The sequence below is a fragment of the Orcinus orca genome, chromosome 2 (assembly GCF_937001465.1).
Source record: "Orcinus orca chromosome 2, mOrcOrc1.1, whole genome shotgun sequence".
Lineage (NCBI taxonomy): Eukaryota > Metazoa > Chordata > Mammalia > Artiodactyla > Delphinidae > Orcinus > Orcinus orca.
The window spans coordinates 16870245-16894887 of NC_064560.1; the positions used below are offsets into that span (position 1 = coordinate 16870245).

At 43.3% G+C, this 24643-nt stretch overlaps 1 protein-coding gene across 7 annotated transcripts in view; it reads right to left on the reverse strand.

The window, feature by feature from the left end:
• Nucleotides 1-24643, reverse strand: part of NRP1 (neuropilin 1) — a 139054-nt gene that overhangs the window by 23890 nt on the left and 90521 nt on the right. For 6 of the 7 annotated variants that reach the window (XM_033439301.2, XM_012535211.3, XM_049705555.1 and 3 more), the window contains 4 exons: nucleotides 19286-19441; nucleotides 16039-16183; nucleotides 7039-7370; nucleotides 2336-2480 (listed from right to left, as the gene is read on the reverse strand). In XM_033439301.2, coding sequence (XP_033295192.1) covers nucleotides 2336-2480; nucleotides 7039-7370; nucleotides 16039-16183; nucleotides 19286-19441 — 778 coding nt within the window. The remainder of the gene's footprint in view (nucleotides 1-2335; nucleotides 2481-7038; nucleotides 7371-16038; nucleotides 16184-19285; nucleotides 19442-24643) is intronic. The other variant, XM_049705557.1, reaches the window with a different exon arrangement.

The window sequence follows — 24643 nt, forward strand, 5'->3', positions numbered from 1 at the left end:
TTTTCCAGGCAACCACATTGCTCAGCACACTGAACGAATGTGTCTGCAGGTGGTTCAGTCTGCCCATCCCTTCTTTTTCTTGGCATCTTTGCCAAAGTCCTGGCACATGGTCATTCTTGGTCTGTGTTGACAGTGACTAGATGATTCAGAGGTCCTGGGACATAACTACAGATATGGAAACAACTACCTAATAAAGAATCGGAGATAATGGCCTGCTTTTCAATAAACACATAGGAAAGCAGCTATGAATTATTCACTAGGATGGTGATTTACAGCTTAAGATTCTTTAGTGTGTAAGAAATGTTTTATGATATTTAATGTGCTCAGGAATGTAATTATATTTTGGTAGCTCAAAACACAAATAATTATGAAATCCCAAGAAGGTGATATTTAAGAGGCATCCTTCCAAACAACTCTGAGCATATGCTCAACGGATTAACATCTGGGTACCAACAATAGCCATTCTTTGCACTAACCTAGAGAAAGACCTTTATGGGGATGAAAAAGTTGGTATAAGGTTACTCGTTTATGCCCAAATTGAAGGCAGATGGGAATTCCAAGGCACAAAAGCATTAAATACTACACTACGCAACCATCATATTTTTTCAAACATTCATCTCATTCATTATGTGAAAAAATGCAGAGGAGAGTGCAGTTCTGAGGTCAGTGTGAGAAGTGAATTTGTCCTTGATATGACCTTCCTATGATAACCTAAGTCTATCTTTAAACAGACCTCACTGTACATTATATATATTATCTCATGTAAAGTTTTGTTTCTCTGCAGCAGCCTAAGAAATTCAGGCAGGGGACTTCCCTGGTGGTTTAATGGTTAGGGCTCTGTGCTTCCACTGCAGGGGGTGCGGCGGATTCAATCCCTGGTCGGGGAACTAAGATCCCTAAAGCCTCGCAGCGTGGCCAAAAAAACCCCAAAACCAAGCCAAAACAAAACAAAACAAAAAAACCAACAAAAATTCATCCAAGATAATGTCTTGATGTTTCAGCCTGTCAAATGCTGCTTCCTGCTAGTATGGGATGGTAGTCAACACTGCAGATGCCAACTTGGACCAGACACGGACCTCTGAACAACACTAAGAAGGTCATGGAATCTGTGGTCGCCGGGGTTGAGGGAGGGAGAGGGAGGGGGACTGCTTAATGGGTAGGGGGTTTCACTTCGGAGCGATGGAAACGTTTTGGAACTAGATAGAGGTGTCGGTTGCATAAATAATTGTCAACGTACTAAATGCCACTGAATTGTTTACTTTAAAGTGGTGGATTTTAGGGAATTCCCTGGTGGCCTAGTGTATAGGATTCGGAGCTTTCACTGCGGGGGCCTGGGTTTGATCCCTGGTCAGGGACCATCCTACATGCCACGAGGTGCGGCCAAAATACAACAACGACAACAAAATAAAATAAAATAAAATAATTAAGGGCTTCCCTAGTGGCGCAGTGGTTGAGAGTCCGCCTGCCGATGCAGGGGACGCGGGTTCGTGCCCCGTTCCGGGAGGATCCCACATGCCGCGGAGCAGCTGGGCCTGTGAGCCATGGCTGCTGAGCCTGCGCGTCCGGAGCCTGTGCTCCACAGTGGGAGAGGCCACAGCAGGGAGAGGCCCTCGTACCGCAAAAAAATAAATAAATAAATAAAATAAAAATAAAATAATTAAAAAAACAAAATGGAGGATTTTATGTTATGTGAATTTCACAATACATCATTTTCAAAAAAAAGTCAAAGAAGACAACCCCACAGAATCTGAGGAGCGTTATGGAAACAACCTACAAAAAATTAGGATGTGAAGGCACTGTTATGGAAGGCAGGGCACGGGGCCAAGTCCTGAAGGATGGGCACGGTTTCTAGGGGCAAAGCCCAGGGGCAGCAAGTGCTGGTGTGTTGGTCTACCACCTCCATCCATGCTGAACTACTTGAGTGTAAGGTCCACGTCCTATAGACCTTTGTGTTCCTGGTGCCTCCTTTGTGTCTGGGAAAGAACTTGTACTCAGTAAACATTGTCAAATGAGAAGATAAACTAATCCCAAGGGGGTAGACAAAGGACTAGGGGAAGATCTGGGAATGATGCAGTGTGCACTTAGGGACAGGAGAAGGCTGCTTGTCTACAAGTCTTCCTGTTGAAACAGGGAGAAATGAGGGTCAGCAGCGTATTTGCTGAATACGTCGTGCAGGGCGCTAGGTGATGAGCCTTACGGACCAGCAGGCACAAGAGACACAGGATCGCCCAGGAGAAATGGGGCAATTTGCAGCAGCACCGTCAGGGGCATAAGTGCATGATGAAGGAACTAAAACATCTGGGGAACCAGGGGGGGCTCTGGAAATCGTGCTTACCTTCCACCTCACAGCCCAGCAGCTCCATCCGTAGCCCTAGTCCACCGTGAGTGGCTCTCTCGGGGTAGATCCTGATGAATCGTGTGGAAAGGGGTGGAAATGTCCGTAGCTCAGGTGTGTCATAGTTGTTGTTGCCTTCAAAAGACTGTGAAGTATGAAGAACACCAGGTATTAACAAAACCTCCCTTTCAGCAGAAAAGTCCTTCCTTTAGGACTCTTAGCAGGGCAGAGAAATGGGCCTCATTCTACTACTTCGTAAACGGCTGACATTCCTTTCCTAAATGAGAAGGGAAAAAACAATCAAACCTTCTCTAAGAAGTGACAGATGTCGTTTCTTAGAAACTCTGGAGGATACACTGAGGCTAGACCAGAAGCTGAGGATTTAATGAGACACATTTTTAAATGACAGTCTGATGTGCCTGGGAGAAGTGACACTTTTACCACTTCCTTGAAAAAGTGGAGGAAGAAAACTCAGGAAGGGAGCCTGCCGTTTTTCAGAGCTTGTAACAGACACCACATTTCCAATAACGACTCCTGTCACATTCTCTTAAATGAATGGGTCCTGGTTTTGCTAAAACTCCGTCCTCTAGAAGAGCGAGGAATTCCATTCCTGGAGGAGGAGACAGTAAATTTCACGTACTTCAAGCTCTCTGTAACCAAGAACTTGGGTTATTCCAATCCATTGGAACTGCTGTTGACTTAAGCAGTACCACCAGCTGGAGGCATTTGTAGATAAAAGACTTTCTCATCTCAGGAAAGTGACAGGGTCCTGACCACTAAGCGATGTTCTGATGCCTGGTTGCACTGCAGTGAGTTGGCACCTCTTGGTGAAGAGCATTCCTAACTCGACATCACTGTGACACGTTCAGGAGCCCGGCCGTTATTGCCCTGCTGCCACTGGATTATTCTGTTTTCCTTTTTACAGTGACAGGAAGGTCAAAATCCTTGAGTGGAATCATAAGAAAATAGAGCAATGGCTAGGTTTGTTTTCTTTTTTAAGAAATGGATAAGCCTCTCTGTATCCTCTTCTCCCAACATCATTCCTCACTCTGTCCAGAATGGGAAGAGGGGAGGGGATTAGAAAAATCAAACTGCCTTATCACTGGGAGTATCCTTTTATATATCAAGCATCACGTGATGTTTACTCGTGCAAGGCATTGTTCCATGTGCTTAAAATGTATTCACTCAGTTAATCCTCAAGACAACTCCAAGAGGTAGGTTCTATTATTGCCCTTCTTTTAGAGGCAAGGCACAGAGAGGTCAAGTAATTTGCCCATGACCTTGGGATTCAGAGCTACCAGTCTTATCTGGTGCCCTTCACCACACTGCCCTTAGAAACAATCTAGTCTGATTTCCTCATTTTAATAGATGACAACACTGAAGTCTAGGACACTGAGGTCTATTCCCATGGCCACACATTCAGTTTCATTGCTTTTTCTTTAAACGGATTGTGATTTGGGCTTCCAAATCTGGTAGATCATATTGAGTGGGTGGCCATATCCAACAGGAGTGGGAACCCTGCCCAATACCTGGGTCAAAACATCACAAAGCAGCCAAAGATGCCATCATTCGGTGGTGGAAATATCTAGGCCAAATGGGTGACACAAGTAAGAGAAGCTAGATTGGGAAGGTTGTGACATAACTAGAGGTTTTTTCTGAGTTCTAGAAGTAAATTAATTGACCTTTTCCAACTCAGAAAATCTTCCAGGAATCTAGAAGTACAGGGCTAATACAGACCCACCTCTCTCAATTAAAGTTTCCTTTTATCATTTTCAAGAGTAAATTCACTACCGGGGGCCTCTGCATTCTTGATAGAACTGCAGTTGCTGCCATTAATGGAGAATCTGAAGTATAACGTCAGGCCCAATGAAGTGTTCTCAGTAAGATACTAATTATAGTAAAAATAGTATTACTACACATGCAAGTTCTGTGTACGTTAACATAGCTCCAACATTCTCAGGAGAAAAGCACTTATATCTACGGAGTCCCAGGCTTTTCTCCTACTTTTACCTTGAGCAAAGAATTAGCACAATGTAAATACATTATAAACGTTGTCAGTGATGAACTGGGCAGAATATTAGCAAGGAAGGGCCGTATGGAATTGGGCTAAGTTTGCTAACATAGGATTGTTTACAAAATGTCTTTGTGTCCTTTCACTAATCATGCTTTAGAAGAAGAGGGCTTGGAGTATTTAGATCTGTTTGCCCCTGAAAAGTCTAGTTGACTCAAAGACTCTGGGGTACCTTGTCCATCATGCACTATTTAATGGTAGGAAGTAAGGTGAGGGCGTAGAGGATTTTAAATCCATCAAAGTGCTGTTTTAGAACACAAAACAGTGTGCTCCCTTTACCGTATGTAAAAGGTACTTGGCATCCTAAGCAGGTAATCTTCATTTGCAAGTTAAAATATAGTATGTTTTAACTATCTTTGTGCAATTTAGAAATAAATACTGCTCCTAAATGGAAGGTTTAAGCAGTTTCCTTTTTCATCTTGAAGATTTTATTCCAGGGGAAGGACATGTTAGGAATCAGAGACCAGATGCCATGTAAACAATTTAGAAACTTTTATGGTTTAAATACATAAGAATATGATAATGATGGATGAAATGTTTTAGGAAAAAAATCTAACACATTCAACCAATCTTGAATGGAGTTTTTTGTTAAAATTGAAAGCTGTGTGCTGGCTTCTTGTGAATGCTATATGCGATGTCCTACAAAGGGAGTGATAGCTTTAGACTTGATCGCAGACGAGTGGATTGGATACTAAAGGCCAGGAAGCATAAGACGCATCCCATCCAGAGCCTATGGCAATTTGTCTCCTTTCCCTCTTAGAAACCGAATGTTGAAGAAAGTGTCACAACAGCTCACACTGCCGTGCGACAGTGGCTCCGGGAAGTTGCTGATTTGCAGCATATTCACACTTGGTGCTAAAGCCACAGGGCTCACAACTCCTCAGAAAAGATCGCCTCTTAGGGGAACTCCAGTTTCTGATGTTTATTTTACTTTTTCTTCTACCAAAACAAGAGGGGTAGACATAAAAGGGGAAAATGAAATGGACACAAGCAAGAGAGTAGCTGCACATAGATTAAAAAAAACCCACGACACTGGAAATGTTTTAGAAACGACACGTTAACTGGGGATGAGATGGGAGAGGAATTCTTACATTTCCGACAGCATCATCCCTCTTGGTGGCCTGCCCACTGGTGCGGAGTGCAGCCGTAGGGACAGTCTCTGCAGAGCCTCCACATCTGGGCCGAGTGGGAGCTGGCTGCGTGGCCCGGCTTTGTTTATTGTCTGCAAAGCCTTTGGCCCCAGTGACTGTATGAAGCCATATTCCCACACTCCCATTCCCTCTAATGAGCTAAAATCTTTTCATAAAAGGAGTAGGTCCTTGGCAAGGCAGGGACGGAAAGACTGGGACCGAAAGGCCAATTGTGCTAGGCGTGAGAAGTATCATCAGTTGAATACAGAACCCACATATAGTTCTGCATGCAGAACTGAACTTCTGGGGGCTCTTCCTTATTTTAATCTGAAATCAGTTTCTAGGCCATGCAGCATACTCAGGGTGTCCTTTCCTAGTTGGTGTTCTGTGCTCAGGAAATGCACATATATTTAACCAAGAGCCTTAGAAAAACATAATCACTAAAGAATACCTGTTGCGTTAAAAAAAAAAAAAATCATGCCACGTGTTCTGGTGAAGGTTGGAATATTTCTTTTTCACTAGATCCTCAAGGGCCAACTGCTTTTTGAAAGGTTCCAACGTATAAGAAATAGACATAAGCATTATTCATGATGGCCAAGAGTTAGAAGCAATGAAAGTGTCCGTCAGTGGATGGATAGATACCCAACATGTGGTCTGTACATACGATAGAATATTATTCAGCTTTAAAAAGGAATGAAATTCGGACCCAGGTTACGACATGGATGACCCTTGAGGACATCATCCCAAGTAAAATAAGGCTAAATATTGTCTGATTCCACTTACATGAGGCTCCCGGAGTAGTCAAATGCATAGAAACAGAAAGTGGAATGGTGGTTGTCAGGGGCTGGGGGAGAGGGGGTGAAAATATTGTTTAATGGGGGGTGGAGTTTGTTTTGCAAGATGAGGAAGTTCTGGAGGTGGGCTTGCACACCAGCGTGAATGTACTTAACCCTACTGAACTGTACACTTAAAAAGGTTAAGATGGCAAATTTTCTGTTATGTGTATTTCAGCACAATTATGAAACTTTTGAAAATTGTAAAGCACTACAGAATTTAAAGAGTTTTTCATTCAATAAAAAAAAATTTTTTTAATTTAAAAATACACTTAAGGGATGCGTGACAGAAGGGCCCTGGGGGCGGGTGCTCATGGAAAGATTAGAGTCTGCAGAGAGATTCTGAATTCCTACCGCAGTGGCCCCCTGGACCCACCCTCACGACCTCCCGGTCCCCTGAGCCACCTGCTGTTCCCTATGGGAGAGAAAGGTGACCGGCGACGCGATTCTCAGCCGTGGAATTCCTGTCTCCCCTAGAATCTTACTGTCTCCATCACTCGCCCCCGCAGATCCCACGGCTTTCAGGAAATGAGAAGCAGCTCTTCCACAGGAAGAAGCCGGGGTCCTTGATTCAAGTCAAGGCCGTGAGGCAGGGCCCCCTCCCGGCACCGCCCCCCACTCCCGGCGCCGCCCCGCCCCCTCCTGGCGCCGCCCCCGCCCGGGCCTCACCTTGGCCTTGCGCTTGCTGTCGTCCATGACCATCTTCCAGTCCGAGCCGTTGTTGCTGTACCCAATCTTGAATTTCCTCATGAACACCTTGTTCTCCCGGTGTTTGCCCCCCTGAATGATGACGCCCCGCACAATCTTCTCCTCCGCCAGGTCCACCTGAAGCCACTCGTTCACGTACGGGTGCGGGGCGGGCGGCAGTGCCCAGCCCGAGCGGCTGGTCACCAGGCGGATATTTTCAGGCATCCAGTTCCTGTCCCCTTGGTTGGATGCTGTGATCTGGGAGTCGGAAATAAGTCCGGACACCATACCCAACATTCCAGAGCAAGGATAATCTAGAGAGGGGAACGGAATAGGCGATGTAAAATGATTTTCTAGAAGTCTCCATGCTTAGAAAGAGAATCCAACATATTGAATAAAAACATGGTCTGTACGCATTCATGTAGATTTGCAAATGTCTGGATCATCTGACATTAAACCAGAGCTTCCCCGTTCCTCTTTCTACACTCCCTGCCCTACACTCACAGTCCGGTAAAGAAAATCTTTGATAAGAACATTCATTTCTTCCCTTTTTGAGTTCTTCTAAGTTTAAGGTCAAAGTATTGACGTTTGGTCCCTTTGGTATCCGGAAGTTATCTCTGGATCAAGTACAGGCCCTGCCCAATGGAGGTTCAGTTTATGCGGGGCTGGAGATGTGTAAACCAATAATTCCAACAGCAGGAAAGTTGCCAAGACAAAAGCAAAAAGAAGATGATGAGGTGGTGAAGAGAAAGAAAGTGCTCGGCTCAGCTTGAAGAGGTAGGAGGGCCCTCTCCCGGGGGTGGGGGAAACCTTTGGATTGAGCGTTGAAGGAGGGGCCCATCCTCCCCCAGGTGTCCTCCCCACCCCCGTTTCTAAACTGCACGAGAACTTTGCACGATCCCACTGTCAACTCAGATGTCCCAAGTCCAAACAGAAACAGTCCTTTCCCCTCGACACCAAATCCCTTTATCCAACTCTGCACTTTAATGGGTGGAATCACCACCAATCAGCTAGCTCCTGCCTAGTCATCTTGTCTTTCCGTTTTCCATTTTCCATTCCTGTTCTGCTACCAAATCCTGTCATATTTTTGTTAAAAAAAAAAAAGTGTTGCGATCTTCATTTCTTTTGGCATCGACTTGATACCATGGCTACATGCCAAGTGGTCTCCTGACTACCCTCTCAAACCCCAGTTTTGAATCAACAACACCCACGTCGCTTTTCATAATTTTTTTTTTGTGATGTCACTCTTACGTTCAAAAATCTTCCATTGCTAAGGAAAATAAGCCAGACACAAAAGGACAAATACTGCATGATTCCACTGATATGAGGTACCTAGAAGAGTCAAATTCAAAAGGACATAAAGTAGAATGGTGGGTTCCAGAAGCTGGGGGGAGGGGAGTGGAGCGTTAGTGTTTCATGGGTGTAGAGTTTCAGTTTGGGATAATGAAAAGTTCTGAAGATGGATTGTGGTGATGGTTACACAATAATGTGATTACTGAAGCAACTAAATTGTATCCTTAAAAATGGTTAGAATGGTAAACTATGTTACGTACATTTGACCACAATAAAAAAAAGAGAGATCTTTGAAAAATTTCCATGGCTCTCCATTATTTATGGGACACTATAAAAAGTCTCGATCTGGTTTTTCAACACCCTCATTTTGGCTTCCTCCTAGGTATCTAATTTTATTTCCTATTACTGACAGTAATCCATTTTCTTCCCACATACCATAGAGAGAATTCTCATCATTGCCTTTGTTCACAATGTTCCTGCTGCCCCCTCATCCTCCTGTTGACAGAGGTGAAGTTCTGCCCAGACTTTCAAACCCAGCTTAAGGCTCTTCCTGAAAACTTCTCAAATGACTCTATCCTTTATCCCGAACCCTCCCTTCTCAGAAATATGACTACCATACAGGAAGCAGCACAGAGTTTAGCATTAAGCCGTTCTCTCCGTGTTTTAAGATTGGGAGTCCTGTGTTCAAACCAGATTAGAAATTCCTCAAAGGCAATGAATGGCATCATAGATCTTTCTATATCTTCTATAGCAGCCCAAGGAGCTTCTGAGCAGGAGAGTACCCATCACTGATTAATTGATTGGTGGGTTAATAACAAAACGTTCAACACTTCAATTATTCTCTTTTCAAAATTGTACATCTCTGTTGAGGACATGCCAGGAAGGAGAATCTGTTTTTCTTTGAAACAACTCTATTCTGCATAAATCAAAATTCAGCCTAAAATGTAACCATCGTGAGAGGCATGTTTCTCATACTATTAGGCTGTGTCCATGTTACCAGCTGACCCTTAAGAATGAATTACTCAGATACTTTCCACCTGAGTTGTGCAGTTCAGATCATGCCATTTCTTTACTCAAAAATTCGGTGCAGGGTTTCCCTGGTGGCACAGTGGTTCAGAGTCCGCCTGCCAATGCAGGGGACACGGGTTCGTGCCCCGGTCTGGAAAGATCCGACATGCCGCGGAGCGGCTGGGCCCGTGAGCCATGGCCGCTGAGCCTGCGTGTCCGGAGCCTGTGCTCTGCAACAGGAGAGGCCACGACAATGAGAGGCCCCCGTACCGCAAAAAAAAAAAAAAAAAAAAAATTCGGTGCCTGCTCACCTACAAATTATGCACGTACTTTCAACCCAGTGTGCCAGGTCTTCCATACCATGGCCTTGCAAGGCCCCTCCTCAATGAAGGCTCCCTCACCTCGGTGGTGGTAGTAGTTGGGGGCTTTCTCTCATTCTGTTCCCTCCACTAAAGAATTCCCCATCATTTTGTCCTTCCCACTATCTTAAAATCTTGACCTGTTTTCAAATTTTACCTTATATATTCAATTTTTCTGATCTCTCCAACTAGACATGGTTTTCCTTTTCTGGGACTCTTCCTAGCTCTCCACCTGCATGTCTCATATATACTGGCCATATTCAGTCCTTTGGGTTGCTACTTGCCTCCCCAGGTTTTAAGTTCTCTGAGGGAGTGAACCAAGTCATATTAAAAACTTTTCTATGACTCCTTGTGCCCTTTATTCTTGGTATTTACTCTGCAAATATTTGTTGAATGAATCAGCTTATTAACACAATAAAAGGCAGTTGTCATTTTCCCCAAGCACCCTTTCCTGTAATTCAGCCGCAGTGTTTGCTCCAGGCTGGGATCTGGAAACCAAGAATAAATTCAATGGGGATTATAAAAAGATTGACAAAAAAGATTTTACTGAGGGTCTCTGGAAGTTATAGTGTTAAAAATAGAAGTCACATTTTTGGTCACTGTGGTCACACCTGTCCGGTTCAAAACCAGCTTTTGCAAAGAAAATGTTTAGCTGGTAATATATACCAGATGTTACCATTTGGAGAAAAACACAATTAACTTGAATATTGTAAGGAGGGCAGAACCTTTACCGGAAGAATGTCCCTTCTCTAGTGCAGAGCTGGCTGGGGCACAGTCCTCGCATCCACAAGCCTCGTGATGCCAGCCTACATCCTGCCAACATGGCCCTCGTGCAGTCAGAAGGGCATTCCTTCTGCAAGTCGGCCTCATCCAAGATCAAGGAAGAGGCACCTTGATTTGCCTTTGACTGAAAACCAGTGACTCACTTTTAGCCACGATTAGGAGAAAGGTTCCACTAACAATTCAAGGTTTGCATAAGCTGCCAGGATCTAGCTCTGTTCGTCCACGGTAGGCTAGCTCAGATGTGCCCTGATTAGCCTGGCTCCATCTCAGATCCTTTGGAAATAGTGTTGCTAGATTTAACGAACAAATAATCTAACAAAAACAACACCACAAGAAACAGGCTGCCAAACTAAATCAGAATTTCAAATAAACAGCAAATAATTTTTTAGTATAAGTTTGCCCCCAATATTGCATGGGACCTAACTTATACTAAAAAGTTATGCATTTATCTGCATCAAATTGAACTAGACATTCTGTATTTCACTTGGCAACCCTGTTTAGAAACCTTAAAACCAATCCTAGATGGGAGGGAGAAATGAGTTCTGTGATGGGGAATTAGGTGGTTCTTTTCTTTTTTTATTGAAATATAGCTGATGTACAACATTACATTAATTTCAGGTATACTACATAGTGATTTGACATCTGCATATATTATGAAACGATCACCATAAGTCCAGTAACCATCTGTCCCGTACAAAGTTTTTACCATATTATTAGCCATATTCCTTACACTGTACATTACATCGCTGTGGCTTATTCATTTTACACCTGGAGGTTTGTACCTCTGAATTTCCTTCACCCTTTTCGACCCCCCACCCCCGCAACTCCTTTCCCCTCTGGCAGTGGTTATTTTCATTGATGTTACTTTCCAGTAAAATCTCTGAACTGAGCTTTAACGTGAAAACAGATATACTGGTAAATCAAATAGTTAACCAGTTTTCAAGGAATGAGGAGGTAATAACTGCATTTGATGGGTGAAGCTGAACGAGCATAATTTAATCTTCCCTCGATGACTCAGAAGGTACCTCTGGATGTTGTAGGGCCTGAGATCATCCCTGCAAACTCTGATCAACACAGGAACACGCTGACCTGCGCAGAAGCCGCAGTTAATTAACTTCTGGTTAACGAAAAAGTCAACAGCGTTTGTGGTGTGTTCTCAGACAGCAAGGGCATTTTCACCAGTTTCCAGCTTTGCCAAAATGATGAAGCCTACCTTGGCAAAATAATGAAAATGCTCCTTTGTCAATTACCTACAAAGTAGAACGGTTTGCTCCAATTTTGTTTTCCTTATCTCTCTAGATGGTGACCCACCATTGTATCCTCTGGTTATTCCAGGATTGCTGTATTTCTAAAAAATAATTTCTGAATGGAAAAATTGGTTTAAAACTTGTGGGCTCTGGAGACTTTGGATTCAAGTGATGTGTTCTCATGGTAACTTTTAATTCAACAGTTTCTTTTAAAAAAATGCAGATTGAGTTGGGGCTTGCCCACTCAAGCGGAAAGGGTAAAATTTTGCAATCCAGTCACTTGTTTATGGTAAGAAATGGATAAAACTGCAGTTCATTCATTCATTAAAGAAATAAGTGTACTGGGCACGTATTTTGTTCCAGGCACACAGGACGCAAGGAAAAGAAGATAAACATGGCTCCTGCTTTCATGCATCTTCCAGACCCCCAGTGAACCTGCAGTCTTGTATTTCTTTCATTGGTCTCCACGGAGGGGACCATGGCCTCTAAAAGATGAAAATTATCTACTCTGGTAATTAAGAAGAAAACACGGAGGGCTTCCCTGGTGGCGCAGTGGTTGAGAGTCCGCCTGCCAATGCAGGGGACACGGGTTCGTGTCCCAGTCCGGGAAGATCCTACATGCCGCGGAGCGGCTGGGCCCATGAGCCATGGCCGCTGAGCCTGCGTGTCCGGAGCCTGTGCTCCACAACGTGAGAGGCCACAACAGTGAGAGGCCCGCGTACCGCAAACAAACAAACAAACAAACAAAAGCCCCCCCCCAAAAAAAAAAAAAAAAGAAGAAAACACTGATATCATTGTCTCATTAGGGGCTCTGTTTGCTGGGGCCTATTCTAGGTTCAATTTATTGAGTACCATGAACTGTTTAATTTACTGGGTACCATTTAGTGAGCATTTACTCTAAGCCAAGCATTATAAAATCCTTTCACTTAAATCTTCATTACAGCTGAATCAAGGAGATGGAGATCTACTGACTGACAAGGAGATGGAGATAAGAGGGACTGAGGGTCTTGTCCATGGTCACTCATTCACTAAATGGACAGCCCAGAGCAAAGCCTGGATATGTCTGCATGCCTTCTTTCTGTGTGACCATCGTTATGACACACTGGCCTCTCCCAAAACCTGCTTTGATCAGTTATTTGGCAGTTGTAGCGATCTTACTAGAAAGATCTTACTAGGAAGTGTCTAAAATATATTAGGGGTCGTGATTAAGACAGCAGCAGTATGCAATTTGAAAAAAATTAGCTACTTAAAGTAACTGTAAAATAGAATAGGTGTGAAAATATCAAAACATGGTATTTTAGACCTCTGTTTAGATAACTAGGTCATTTAACTATTTTTAAAAATCCAGTAAATTATTTGCCTTGTTTACCTGTAAAGACTCATATGCCTAGAATTACCTTTCAGGAAAATCCTTGTGAAAATGAGAAAGGGCAGTTCAGGCTTAAACAAGGATTTTGTTTAATTAAAAGGAGAGCCAGAAATTCAGAATTCACACTAACGCATTTGGAGTCTTTATGAAGTTTACTTCTTTTTTTCTGGTACAGTGACGTGAAATTAGGTGGGAGGAATGGACCAGAAATTTCCACCCTGCCCTCAGATGGCCTTGTTTCTATGAATTTATGGGTAGTCTCTCACATTTGTAATGCTCTGAAAATGACCTAGAACTTTCATGCAACTGCTGATCAAGAATAAAGCCAAGGTGGGACTCCCCTGGTGGTGCAGTGGTTAAGAATCTGCCTGCCAACGCAGGGGACACCTGGTCCAGGAAGATCCCACATGCCACGGAGCAGCTAAGCCCGTGTGCTACAACTACTGAGCCTGTGCTCTAGAGCCTGCGAGCCACAACTACTGAGCCTGCGTGCCGCAACTACTGAAGCCCGTGTGCCTAGAGCCTGTGCTCCGTAACAAGAGAAGCCACTGCAATGAGAATTCTGTGCACCACAATGAAGAGCAGCCCCCGCTCGCCACAGCTAGAGAAAGCCAGTGCACAGCAACGAAGACCCAACGCAGCCAAAAATAAATAAATAAAAAATAAAGGAATAAAGCCCTTTTGTCCCTCCAAGCCCTTCTCCACCCAATTCCTGCCTCTAAGGACTTGAACTTTCTAAATGCTTAGATCCTAAAACAATAAACAAGTCTGTCTCTAGGATGGAAATAAATAAAATTTGGGGAAGAAATCAAAAGTCAGTTTTCACTTTCCAAAACGAACTGTACTGTAAACAAATGTTTTTTTTTTCTCCTTCATTAGCTCTTTTTCAAATTGCTTGTAATTTCATGGAAAACTGCCCAGGTGATCTTTTTTTTTCCTTCAAAAGTCAATAGTTTCCTTCTCTAAAAATAATTATACTTAAGAGGATAAAAATAAAAACAATAGTGTTGGCATTCATGCAATGCGAAGTTAAACGCCCTTAATATGTATACTAACGTTATATGAAAGATAGTTCGCAGATTTTTAAAAAAATAAATTTATTTATTTATTTTTGGCTGCGTTGGGTCTTCGTTGCTGTGCTCGGGCTTTCTCTAGCTGCTAGATATGGGATCTTCCCAGACCAGGGCTCGAACCCCTGTCCCCTGCATTGGCAGGCGGATTCTTAACCACTGCACCACCAGGGAAGTCCCAGTTCTCAGATCTTTAAACATTGTTCACTTTTAATTACTTTTTGGTGAATCAGTTACCGATTCTGTCTTTGAAGTTTTAAGCTTACTATGGAGGTTACACTGTACTTTTTTTTTTTAATGAAAAATTTGCAGTGTATTTACTTAAATGGAAAGGAATTCTAATGTGACTGCTACTTACTTCAGAATACAGAGTGGTTGTACAAGAAGATCAATGGACAAGTAAGAGCAGTACTGGTCGCCATAGAAACACAGTGAGAATAACAGGACCTTCTTTTACTCCCTGCTCGGTACCTGCCTATCTTTTTCGCCACTTAATCGCCCAGTACCTCATCTTCGCCTCTCAAGTGGATATAATCCACCTACTTGTTCCAAATTTAACAGAGACTTTTAAAGTTCTTTTAATGTCAGAAGAAACAAACTCAAAAACGAGAAATACTGACAAATTGATTTCTAATGTTAGCATATTCATTCAACAAAAGATAGACATATATTGAGCCAAAACCTAGGAGAAAGTTGTCAGGGCAGTTAAGTGAGTAAAAGGAGAAATTCTGGTAAATTAAACTCCTCCTGAACAGCTACAGCTGATGAGGCCACCTCTAGACCTCAAAATTAAAAAGACAGGTAAGTCAGACAGAGAAAGGGAAATATTGTATGATATTGCTTGTATGTAGGATCTAAAAAGAAATGATACAAATGAACGTATTTACAAAACAGAAACGGACTCACAGACTTAGAGAATGAACTTATGGTTACCGGCGGGGAAGGGTGGAGGGAAGAGAAAGTTAGGGAGTTTGGAATTGACATGTACACACTGCTATATTTAAAAAGGATAAGCAACAAGGACCTAACTGTATAGCACAGGGAACTCTCCTCACTGTTAAGTGGCAGGCTGGATGGGAGGGGAGTCTGGGGGAGAATGGATACATGTATATGTATGGTTGAGTTGCTTTGGCTGAAACTATCACAACATTGTTAACTGGATATACTCCAGTGTAAAATAAAAAGTTAAAAAACAAAACAAAAACAAGTAAGATGCAGGGATATAATATATAGCACAGGAATATAACCAATCTTTTGTAATAACTTTAAATGGAGTATAATCTACAAAAATATCAAATCACTATGATGTACACCTCAAACTAATATAACATTGTAAATCAACTATGTTTCAATTAAAAAATATATATGTAAATTAGAAGAAAAAGTAAAAAGACAAAGCAGGTGAAGAACATTTCACGCAACAGTTATTTATTGTAAATCTACTAAGTAGCAGTCAGTGTGCCAAGTACCGAGGAGACAGAGGATGACGGGGAAGGTACCTGACTTCTTGGAGCTTTACCTGCCTTCCTGGAGCTTGCCGTCTAGCGGAAAAGCACCACTTAGTAAATACCCACCACACGTCAGGCTGTGTAAATGCTTCGTATCCACTAGCTGATCCGTTATCACAACAACCCTGTTTTCCAGGTGAGATAACTAAGGCTTTGAAAGGTCATAAACTGCCCAAAGAAATAAGCCAGCGAGTAATACAAGGAGGCTTTGAACTCACTGTTGTCTAAATCCAAAGCGTATGCTCTTAACTATCAAATGAAAATGACCAACCCCATTTACACCAAATGACTCTCCCAATATTTAAAAGTTTACATAAATCAAACCCAGGTGATCTTCAATCTTACCTGTTATCTTGCAGCCATAGACTTCAAATCTCATAGATATACCAGTTTCCCAAGTCATAGGTTTCATTCGGACAAATCGAGTTATCAGGGGTTTGGGGAAAACTCCAATCACAACATCTGTGGGGTTGGTGTTTCCTTGAAAGATCTAGATGGAAAAGGGAAGGGCCCTTTAATAGCAGACATTTTGGATTGTCTGAAAACAAATCCAGAAATATGTTTTCACCAGTGCTTGTCAAATTATTTACAATTTCCTCACTGTTTACCATGGTTGAGGTAGTGTTAATAATTTGTCATGTTATTTTTCCAAATAATGGCAATCAGAAAGAATTGTGTCTAATATAGAATGTTGTCCTAATCACCTATTCAATTTTCTGAAAGGACAGAGCCTCCAAAGGTACTATTATAAGGATAGCATTTGTTATAGAATACTATGCTATTATCTAAAAAAGTGGGAAAATTATTAACATTATCAGAAGGACTTACAGAATACTGTAGACAATTCTTGGGAACTCTCACTATTGTACTTTCCCAGGAACCCCTCAAAGGAGTGCTTTTTGAGTTCAATGTAGGGTCTGACTTTTTGAAAATTCTAGGTTATGTTCAGCAGTAGGTCAGGGAGCTTTCTCCCTTTTAACTTCATTTCTTGATGGAAGATCTTATCCCTGACGTTTATGAAAGACTTTAATCTTTTTCAGTTATTGGTAAAATTATGTGTTAGTGGTCAAAATCAAAACTGAGTTATAAATGATATGTAATGGAGAATCAGTTTTCCCAGGGCTTCTGTTTCTAGTTTCAAAAATGAGTCATTTTATTCTAAGAAAGATGAGGCATGTAACTGCAGATGTAATGAGTGCCAGTCACGAACCGGTTTCCCACAAGTGTCTGTCGGAGGCACTCAGCCTGGGCACGGCGCCACGGCAGTGTCCTCCAGTGAGATCTCTGAGGAACGGGGACTGTCTGCCACGTGGAACCCTCTGGCACTCGACCAGTCTCAGATGGGACTGAAAGCCTCCACTCCCCTGGATTTTACTCCAGCTCTGGGTGGGGACAGCTGTGTGAAAGCACCATGTCTCAGTCACAGGCCTTGTGTAGCTAGAGCATCCCTGGGCCATCAGAGGTGCAGAAACTCCCACCCACCTTCCCAGATGAGTCCTAGGAGGAGGAGGAGGAGGAGGACCACCGTTCCCCTGGGAGAAGGGGCTTAGGAGAGTCAGCCTGGAGTTCTTACTCCATTTAGCCCATGAGGCCTGCTCCATGGGAGGTGGTCAAATGCTTTACTCAGTCGGTTGTTAGCCGGATCCCTCTCCTGAGATGATTTAATATCGAATTTATCCCAGCCTGTGACAGCCTTTAGATTTCTGTCTTACTTCAGCAAATCTCTCTCGGAAACAATCTGTGTGGAAGCATTTGTGTGTGACGATGAATAATGGGGACATGCCTGAAGGAGCAGAGCTTCCCAAACCAGTGTTTCAAGGGCCAGTGGATCCACTTCAGGGAGGGACCACAGTCTGGTTCACCCTGAAGGCATTTTATATTTGCTGAAAACCAGGTTAAGGACACACATGCCACCAACAGAAAGAGGGCTGCTGGAATGCTGGTGGTCGAAGGCCACTGTTGCTGAGGTACATAAGCCAACTCTCTCTGAGGAAAGCAGGGCAGGGGGTGTGCCTGAAAGGCCCCAAAGTAGTGAAAGGCAGGTGGGCAACGAGAGCTGGACTCCGGGTGGATGTGGGGATTTCATTCGGGTTCAGTGAAAGGGTGCAGACACATGCCAGGTCTTTGCTGACCCTTTATTCTTTCTGCCTCCTACTCTGGAAGGCCCTCTGTGTGCCAAGGTGACCCAGATCATGGACCAGGAGTGAGCTGTGTGCATGTCAGATGCCCCTATGGCCCTCGTGTGCTCCCCACACCCATATCCGGGCCACGCGGACAACTGCGGACCATGGCTGAGAAGCCGTGTCTTGGAGAGACAGTGCTCATTGATTAAAGAGACGGCCTGAAAGCTGGGGTCAGCCCTCCCTACTCTCTCCGGGTTCTTCTGTATGTTGGTGTGTCCTTGGCATTAGTGTTTTCTCGTTTGTTTGAAACTAAAGCATGCCTTCAAAAAACGACTCCAAAACAAGAATAAGTCATTACACTCAGGGTCAAAATTTACTCACTAGATCTCCACCAATGATGACTATGAGGGTTTTTCTTCCCCAGATGGAGGACCTATTCCACAACCTCTAGGGCTAGACAGCGGCCTTGCGCTGGTCTGTTCACAGAGCAGCTGCATCCCTCTGTCTTCGGCCTTCCCGCCTGCCCCAAGGGACAGCGAGGGCTTTGCAGCTAATCAAAGCGTATCTATAGGCCTCTCACTTCGCACCCAGGAGGCTTTTCTCAGTTTCAGACCCAGAAGGAGAAAATCAAGGCCAGGGATGCCCCAGATGGAGACAAGGACATGTTAATCGGTCTCTTCCCAAACCCAGGATTCCAGGTTACCTGGATCTTTGCTACTATCCTCACCAATTCTGTGCATTTCACTCGGCCTCCAGGGCAAGCTTTTAATTTTGGGGAAACAGCAAGCATGAGTTCTCCAAAATCTTTTGATTAGTAAATCAGAGCAAGTACAACTTCAAATAAACAGCAGCAGGCTGAGAAAAACATCTCAGTTCCAAATATTCGGAGCAGAGTGCCCGGGGCGCAGGGCATGGTGCGGCCTCCTCCACAGCAAAGTAGTGAGGAGGTGGCGTGTGGCTCGTGGGATCTGAGGGGACACCTGTAGTTCTGCTCATGCGCACAGAAGCAGCCAAACACACTTGTAAATTAGTTTGTGAGCCACAGAGGGTAGATAAAAAGCAGTCTTCCAAAACCAGCCCATTACAGAGAGGAAGAAAGGATCAATCTACGAAAGAGAATGAGGAAACGCAGGCAGAAAGACAAAACAAAACAACTCCAGAGGTTCTAAGAGGACGGTGTTTATCCTGTGCATAGTCTGTGTCCCCGAGGGAGGTTTAAAGTGATTCTTGAGTTTGACTTAATTTGGCCTGTATTGACTTTTCTTGGAAACATCCATATAATTTCCTTTTGGCTTCTGGATCTGGGAACATGAGACCCTTTGGTCAGATTTAAACCTCTAATTGCACTTTTCATTTTAAATCAATTCGAAAATAAACCAGGCAAGACAGCAAGCTCCCAAACAAACAAGTGAAAATTGATCATCCACTTCAAAGACCCGATTGCTGGGGGAGGTGGAAGGGAAACTTACAACAGGTTTATTTCCTTCTTTTATGGTGATCCAGTCTTCCCCGTTGGAGCTAATGTCTATTCTGTATGTCTTGACGTAGTATTTCTTCTTGGTTTCCTTTGAAATAGCTCCCTGTGTCCCGACAGCAGTGACAAAACGCAGAAGGCCCAGGTCTACCTACAAGACAATACCAGCCTTGTCAGTTGCCCATCCTTGTACGTCCGGAATGTGGAGCATCTTTTCCTGTGGGTGCCATGGTGTAGTTTTCATCCACCTGGGATCAACAAACCCTAATTCCATCGGCATCAACAACCCCAGGAAAGCCTCCAATATGATAAGACAGCAGCTGCCCTAGGTTGGCAATGGCCAAAAAAGAGACCTTTCTCATCGTTGCCACCAAGATTGCTTGATCCTTGGTACAAAAGAGAAAACTGGGTTCAATATCGTGTTACTGTATTTTCTAAGAGATTCACAATACTTTCTAAACAGCACGTTAATAGATGTCATTTTACAAACAGAAAATCAAGACAAACAAGATAAGCTCACATACTGGATACGGAGAGGCCTGGACTAGAACTTGAGTCTAACATGATCCCACTTCCCATCCCTCTGCAGCATCCTACCTCTTTCCAAACAGAGTGTGGATCAGAACGATCCTGACTCTGAAAGCACTTGTGTGTACTGCGGGTTGAGAAACGGGCCATAGATTTATAATCTGGAATGGAGTCAAGGGAAGGAGGGCAAAGTTAGGATTTTTGATCCATCTAAATTTCTTCCTTTGCCGTATCTCTCCTTGTAGTTCAGCTTGAGAGGCAGAAGGATTCCCAGGCATCAATCTGGGAAGGAACGATGCCTCTGTGGGACAACAGCTAGGACTTGACAAGCTTCCACTGGTGAGTTTCCAGGGGAGATGTTCCTCAGCGCAATGGCCTTACCTTCATCCCTCACTAGACTTTCTCACACCCCTGACGGCTGGGCCACCTGGAGGGCACCACAGTAGTGATGACCAGAGGGTGACCAAAGCCTGAGGTCCCTGATTGCATCCCAGAGGTCTGCAGTGGCTTGAGTTGTTCCCATGGCCCTGTGATGTGAATGGGAAGGACAGAGATCAGGCCCTCAAGGTTCCAGTACCGGCTCTGCCTTGAGTTTGCTCTATAGGGCCTCTGACAAGTCACTTCATCTTTAGGCTTCTAGTTCTCCATTTGTAAAATGAACGAGTTGGACCAGATAACCCGGAAGACCCCTTCCCTCTCCGACTTCCTAGGACTCCATGCTTTCAGAAAAGTGAAATAGGTATTTTTTCTTTAACTTTCCTTATTTCCATTGTTAATAACCAAGAATCATCTTAAAACAAATATCATTACCAGTTTCTCTATATTAGAAATATTTTTCTTTTATGAATACATTTGATTATTCCTATAAAATTGTTTTCCTACTACATCCTCTATTTATTGGATTTCTGTATAATACAGAGATTTTAAAGAAATGAAGCACAAATATTGGCAAATATTTTGTAAAGGACACAAAAAGTAATTGCACGTTACAACTGATTAAGAGTAACAAGAGGGGCTTCCCTGGTGGCGCAGTGGTTGAGAGTCTGCCTTCCAATGCAGGGGACACGGGTTCGTGCCCCGGTCCGGGAAGATCCCACATGCCGCGGAGCGGCTGGGCCCGTGAGCCATGGCCACTGGGCCTGTGCATCCGGAGCCTTTGCTCCACAACGGGAGAGGCCACAACAGTGAGAGGCCCGCGTACCGCAAAAATAAATAAATAAATAAAAAAGAGTAACAAGATATTTCAACCGTATATTATATTCACTAGTAAGAGGCTGTTTTCCCTGAAAACGGCGACAAAAGCCAAAAAACAAAACCCTCCAAAAGCCCTAAGCACACCACCACCCCCCAACCACAACTTCTGAATCCTGCTTTCCAGTTGCTAGATGACAACCCAATTTTCTGAAAACAATATTTCAATTAACCCTCTAGTGCCCATGGGTCATGAACAGCTAAAGAATTTCCATTTTATGTACAGCCTGCCTTGTGAAGAACGGCTATTGTCTTCCACGAATTGCTTTTTCCTGAAGGCCCTTGGAGTAGTTAAATCAACAGGTTGCCAATTCCTTCAAAACTGAACCAAGACTTACATCCAGGAAAAACAGCAATGTCCCTGCCACAGAGAAGCCAACTTGAACTTAACACAATTCAACAATAGGAGATTTCATCTAGAAAGGAAGGGGATACCATTCAATGTAAAACAATCTTTATTTCATTTTCCTGAATTTTAAGATGTAAAGTCTAGGCTATAAACGCTTTCACCAGATTTAAAAGAAAAAAGAGCAAGCCTTTAATAGCAATAAATATTTTAAGATAATAATGGTGGATGTTCTAAATCTTAATTTAACAAATAAGTATTTGTCCAACGTATTTTATCAAGTGCCTATACTTGTTAACTGGAATTTGCATTTATTCCAAAAGTGAATACTAGTACTTTGTATGAATTTGTGTACAAATTTCAAAAAACGGAGGCAGTCCACGTTTCCCAGATTTCGCCAACAAAAATGCAAGCTATTCAGTTAAATTTGAATTTCAGATAAACAACAAATGTTTTTAGTATAAGTATGTCCTATGCAATATTTGGGACATACTAACAACAGGTTCATTGCTTACTTGAAATTCAAATTTAACTGGGTGTTCTTTTCTCGATGTTATCTGGCAAGCCCAAACCTAACTCTATTCTGGACAAATAACCAGATGATTTCAGGTTGCTGCAAAAACTCTGATTTCCTAATGCTACAACTTGAAAGTTAATGGGTACTCTAGACATGGCTGCACGGAACTTTTTCAACTGTTTTCAGATGCTCTCAGACACTTAGTGCTTTGCTGACTGTCCACTGAGTCATGCCCTCATGCCTAATACCGAATCCACTTTCAACCTGAAGGGTCCTTAAAAGCTTGACATCCAAGGGGGCATGAAGTAGAGCTGTGCAAATAAACTCTTCCTGTCAAACCTACAAATGGCTCTTCAGTTTGGAAATGCTTAAATTCCCATGAGTGTATATGCAGCTTAGGCTGACTGGAAATAACTCTAGAACTTCATTCCCTGGCTGTACTTCTCCTATTTTTAAAATTTTGTTCTCAGGGTAAGATTTAGTTACTAGGTAAGAAAGAAGTTAACTGGTGGTCAACTAGAAGAATCCTAGGCACTAGAAACAACTGACTTGAAAGGAAGGAGCCATTGACTGAAATTAACCAGGTGCCAACACATGAAACGACATGAAAACACATGAAACGACATGAAAACACATGAAAGTCCCAGACTGAAAGGCCCCAAAGCATACGTATGAATCACTCGTAAAGAAGAAAAGGTATTTTCTTTTCTCAACAGCAATGAAATGCATTCACAACCTCCCCTTGTAATTGCATAAGGTTTCCTGTTGTGCTTTAAAACTCTGCAGATTCTCTTGCTCACTGTGCTGGGATACCTGAAATTTCATTTCATTTTTCTTCCTAACATTACTACTACTGGGTTTAGAAAGGATGAATGACAACCTCACCAAATGATTAGGACTGGGACTTGAACGACTGCAATTAAAAGTGAATGGCGGGCTTCCCTGGTGGCGCACTGGTTGAGAGTCCGCCTGCTGATGCAGGGGACGAGGGTTCGTATCCCGGTCCGGGAAGATCCCACATGCCACAGAGCGGCTGGGCCCATGAGCCATGGCCGCTGAGCCTGCGCGTCCGGAGCCTGTGCTCCGCAACGGGAGAGGCTACAACAGTGAGAGGCCCATGTACCGCAAAGAAAAACAATACAAAAAACTGAATGGTACCCAGAACTCTACCAAGACACAGACCAGCACTGTGGAGACGCTCACTGGCAACACCACAGAGGTTCTTTTAAGTCCTTTCTCCCTGGGGACCTTTGTGGAATGCCCTAACAGAGACCCTCAGCGCCTGAGAGAGTTTGGGAGGAGATAGATAACTCTCAGCCTCAGAAGCACAACTGCTCACACCACAGGTATCTGTCAGGAGATCCAGAGGGACTTAACACCTGGGTGTTTATACCTTTCCCAGGGCTGAAGCCATCTCTGCTAATCATGACATTGGCCTCGATCTACCTGCTGTTTTAGTCTCACCTGCTGCATCTACCTCCCTCCAACCGTATCTTCCAGCCGCATATTTATTCTTCCTAACACAAGATATGCCTTTCCTGTCTTTGTGCCTTCACATGTAAAGTTTTGTCAACTTAAAAGAACATTTTCCTCTTTTTTTTAACTGCAAATGACTATTTCCTCTTTTTGGTCTGATGGGCAGAATAAGGCACTTCTGACTCCAAGATGTTTAGTGCAAAGCTCAGGTCTCCATCTGTCAATTCATCATATTGTGTTTTTCCTCTACTTCCATCCAGACTTTTACTATTTCTTTTAAGGAATATCTGCTTTTCTATATAGAAAAGTGATAGATGTCTATTGAAAATTCGTAAGATGCAGAAGAGATTAAAGGAGAAATTAAAATCTTCATAAGACCACCAATAGGAAATAAAGGCTGATAATAGCCTTCCAGAGTTCTATTTCCTTATGCAAAATGTATGTAACCATCATGTGTATGTTTTGTTATTGTAAAAATGAGGTTGTATTACCTCTATGTTCGATATCCTGCTTTTCGTTTAGTTTTATGGATATATTTCCATGCCAAAAGTATTTTTCTACATCATCAATTTCAATGGCTGCATGGTATTCTATGGCCTGACCGTAGCGTCATCTATTTAATCAGTCGGCCGCCTGTGAACACTTCTACTCACCTTGACTGACATTCATCCAGTGGACACTTAGTACTGCGTTTCCACTAAGTTCTGTATTAAGTGGTGAGGATACAAAGAGCAGCAAGAATGGGAGACACAAACACAAGATTACAGGATGGGGCAATGCACGGGGGAAGGAGAGGTAGGGGGATTGGACACATCTCACAGCTGACTTTGATGTCTAAGACACCTACTGAAAGATGCCCAGTAGGAGCTCACAAGTGGATAAAAAGGGAAAGGCTGTTCTAGGGAGAAGGGGGAACAGGAAGGGCAGAAGCAATGGGGAGGAAATGAATGAATGAAATAACATCACTAGACAACCTACCATGTTTCCCTCACCGCTATAGACACTATTTGTCAAGAAATGGATTGATCTCTAAAGACTACTGTGCTCTGCTCATTCGGAGGCCAAAAGAATCAGTTGTCACGACCACCATTCAAAATCCGGCCATCCTCTTGGTGGGTTACCTTTCTGAATCTGACGAGCTCTCACCAACCTCACATCCACTAGACAAGACTGGCGACCCAAGACAGGCAGCTGGAGAGACAAAGACACAACCCCGAGCAGTCCTACATAATGGC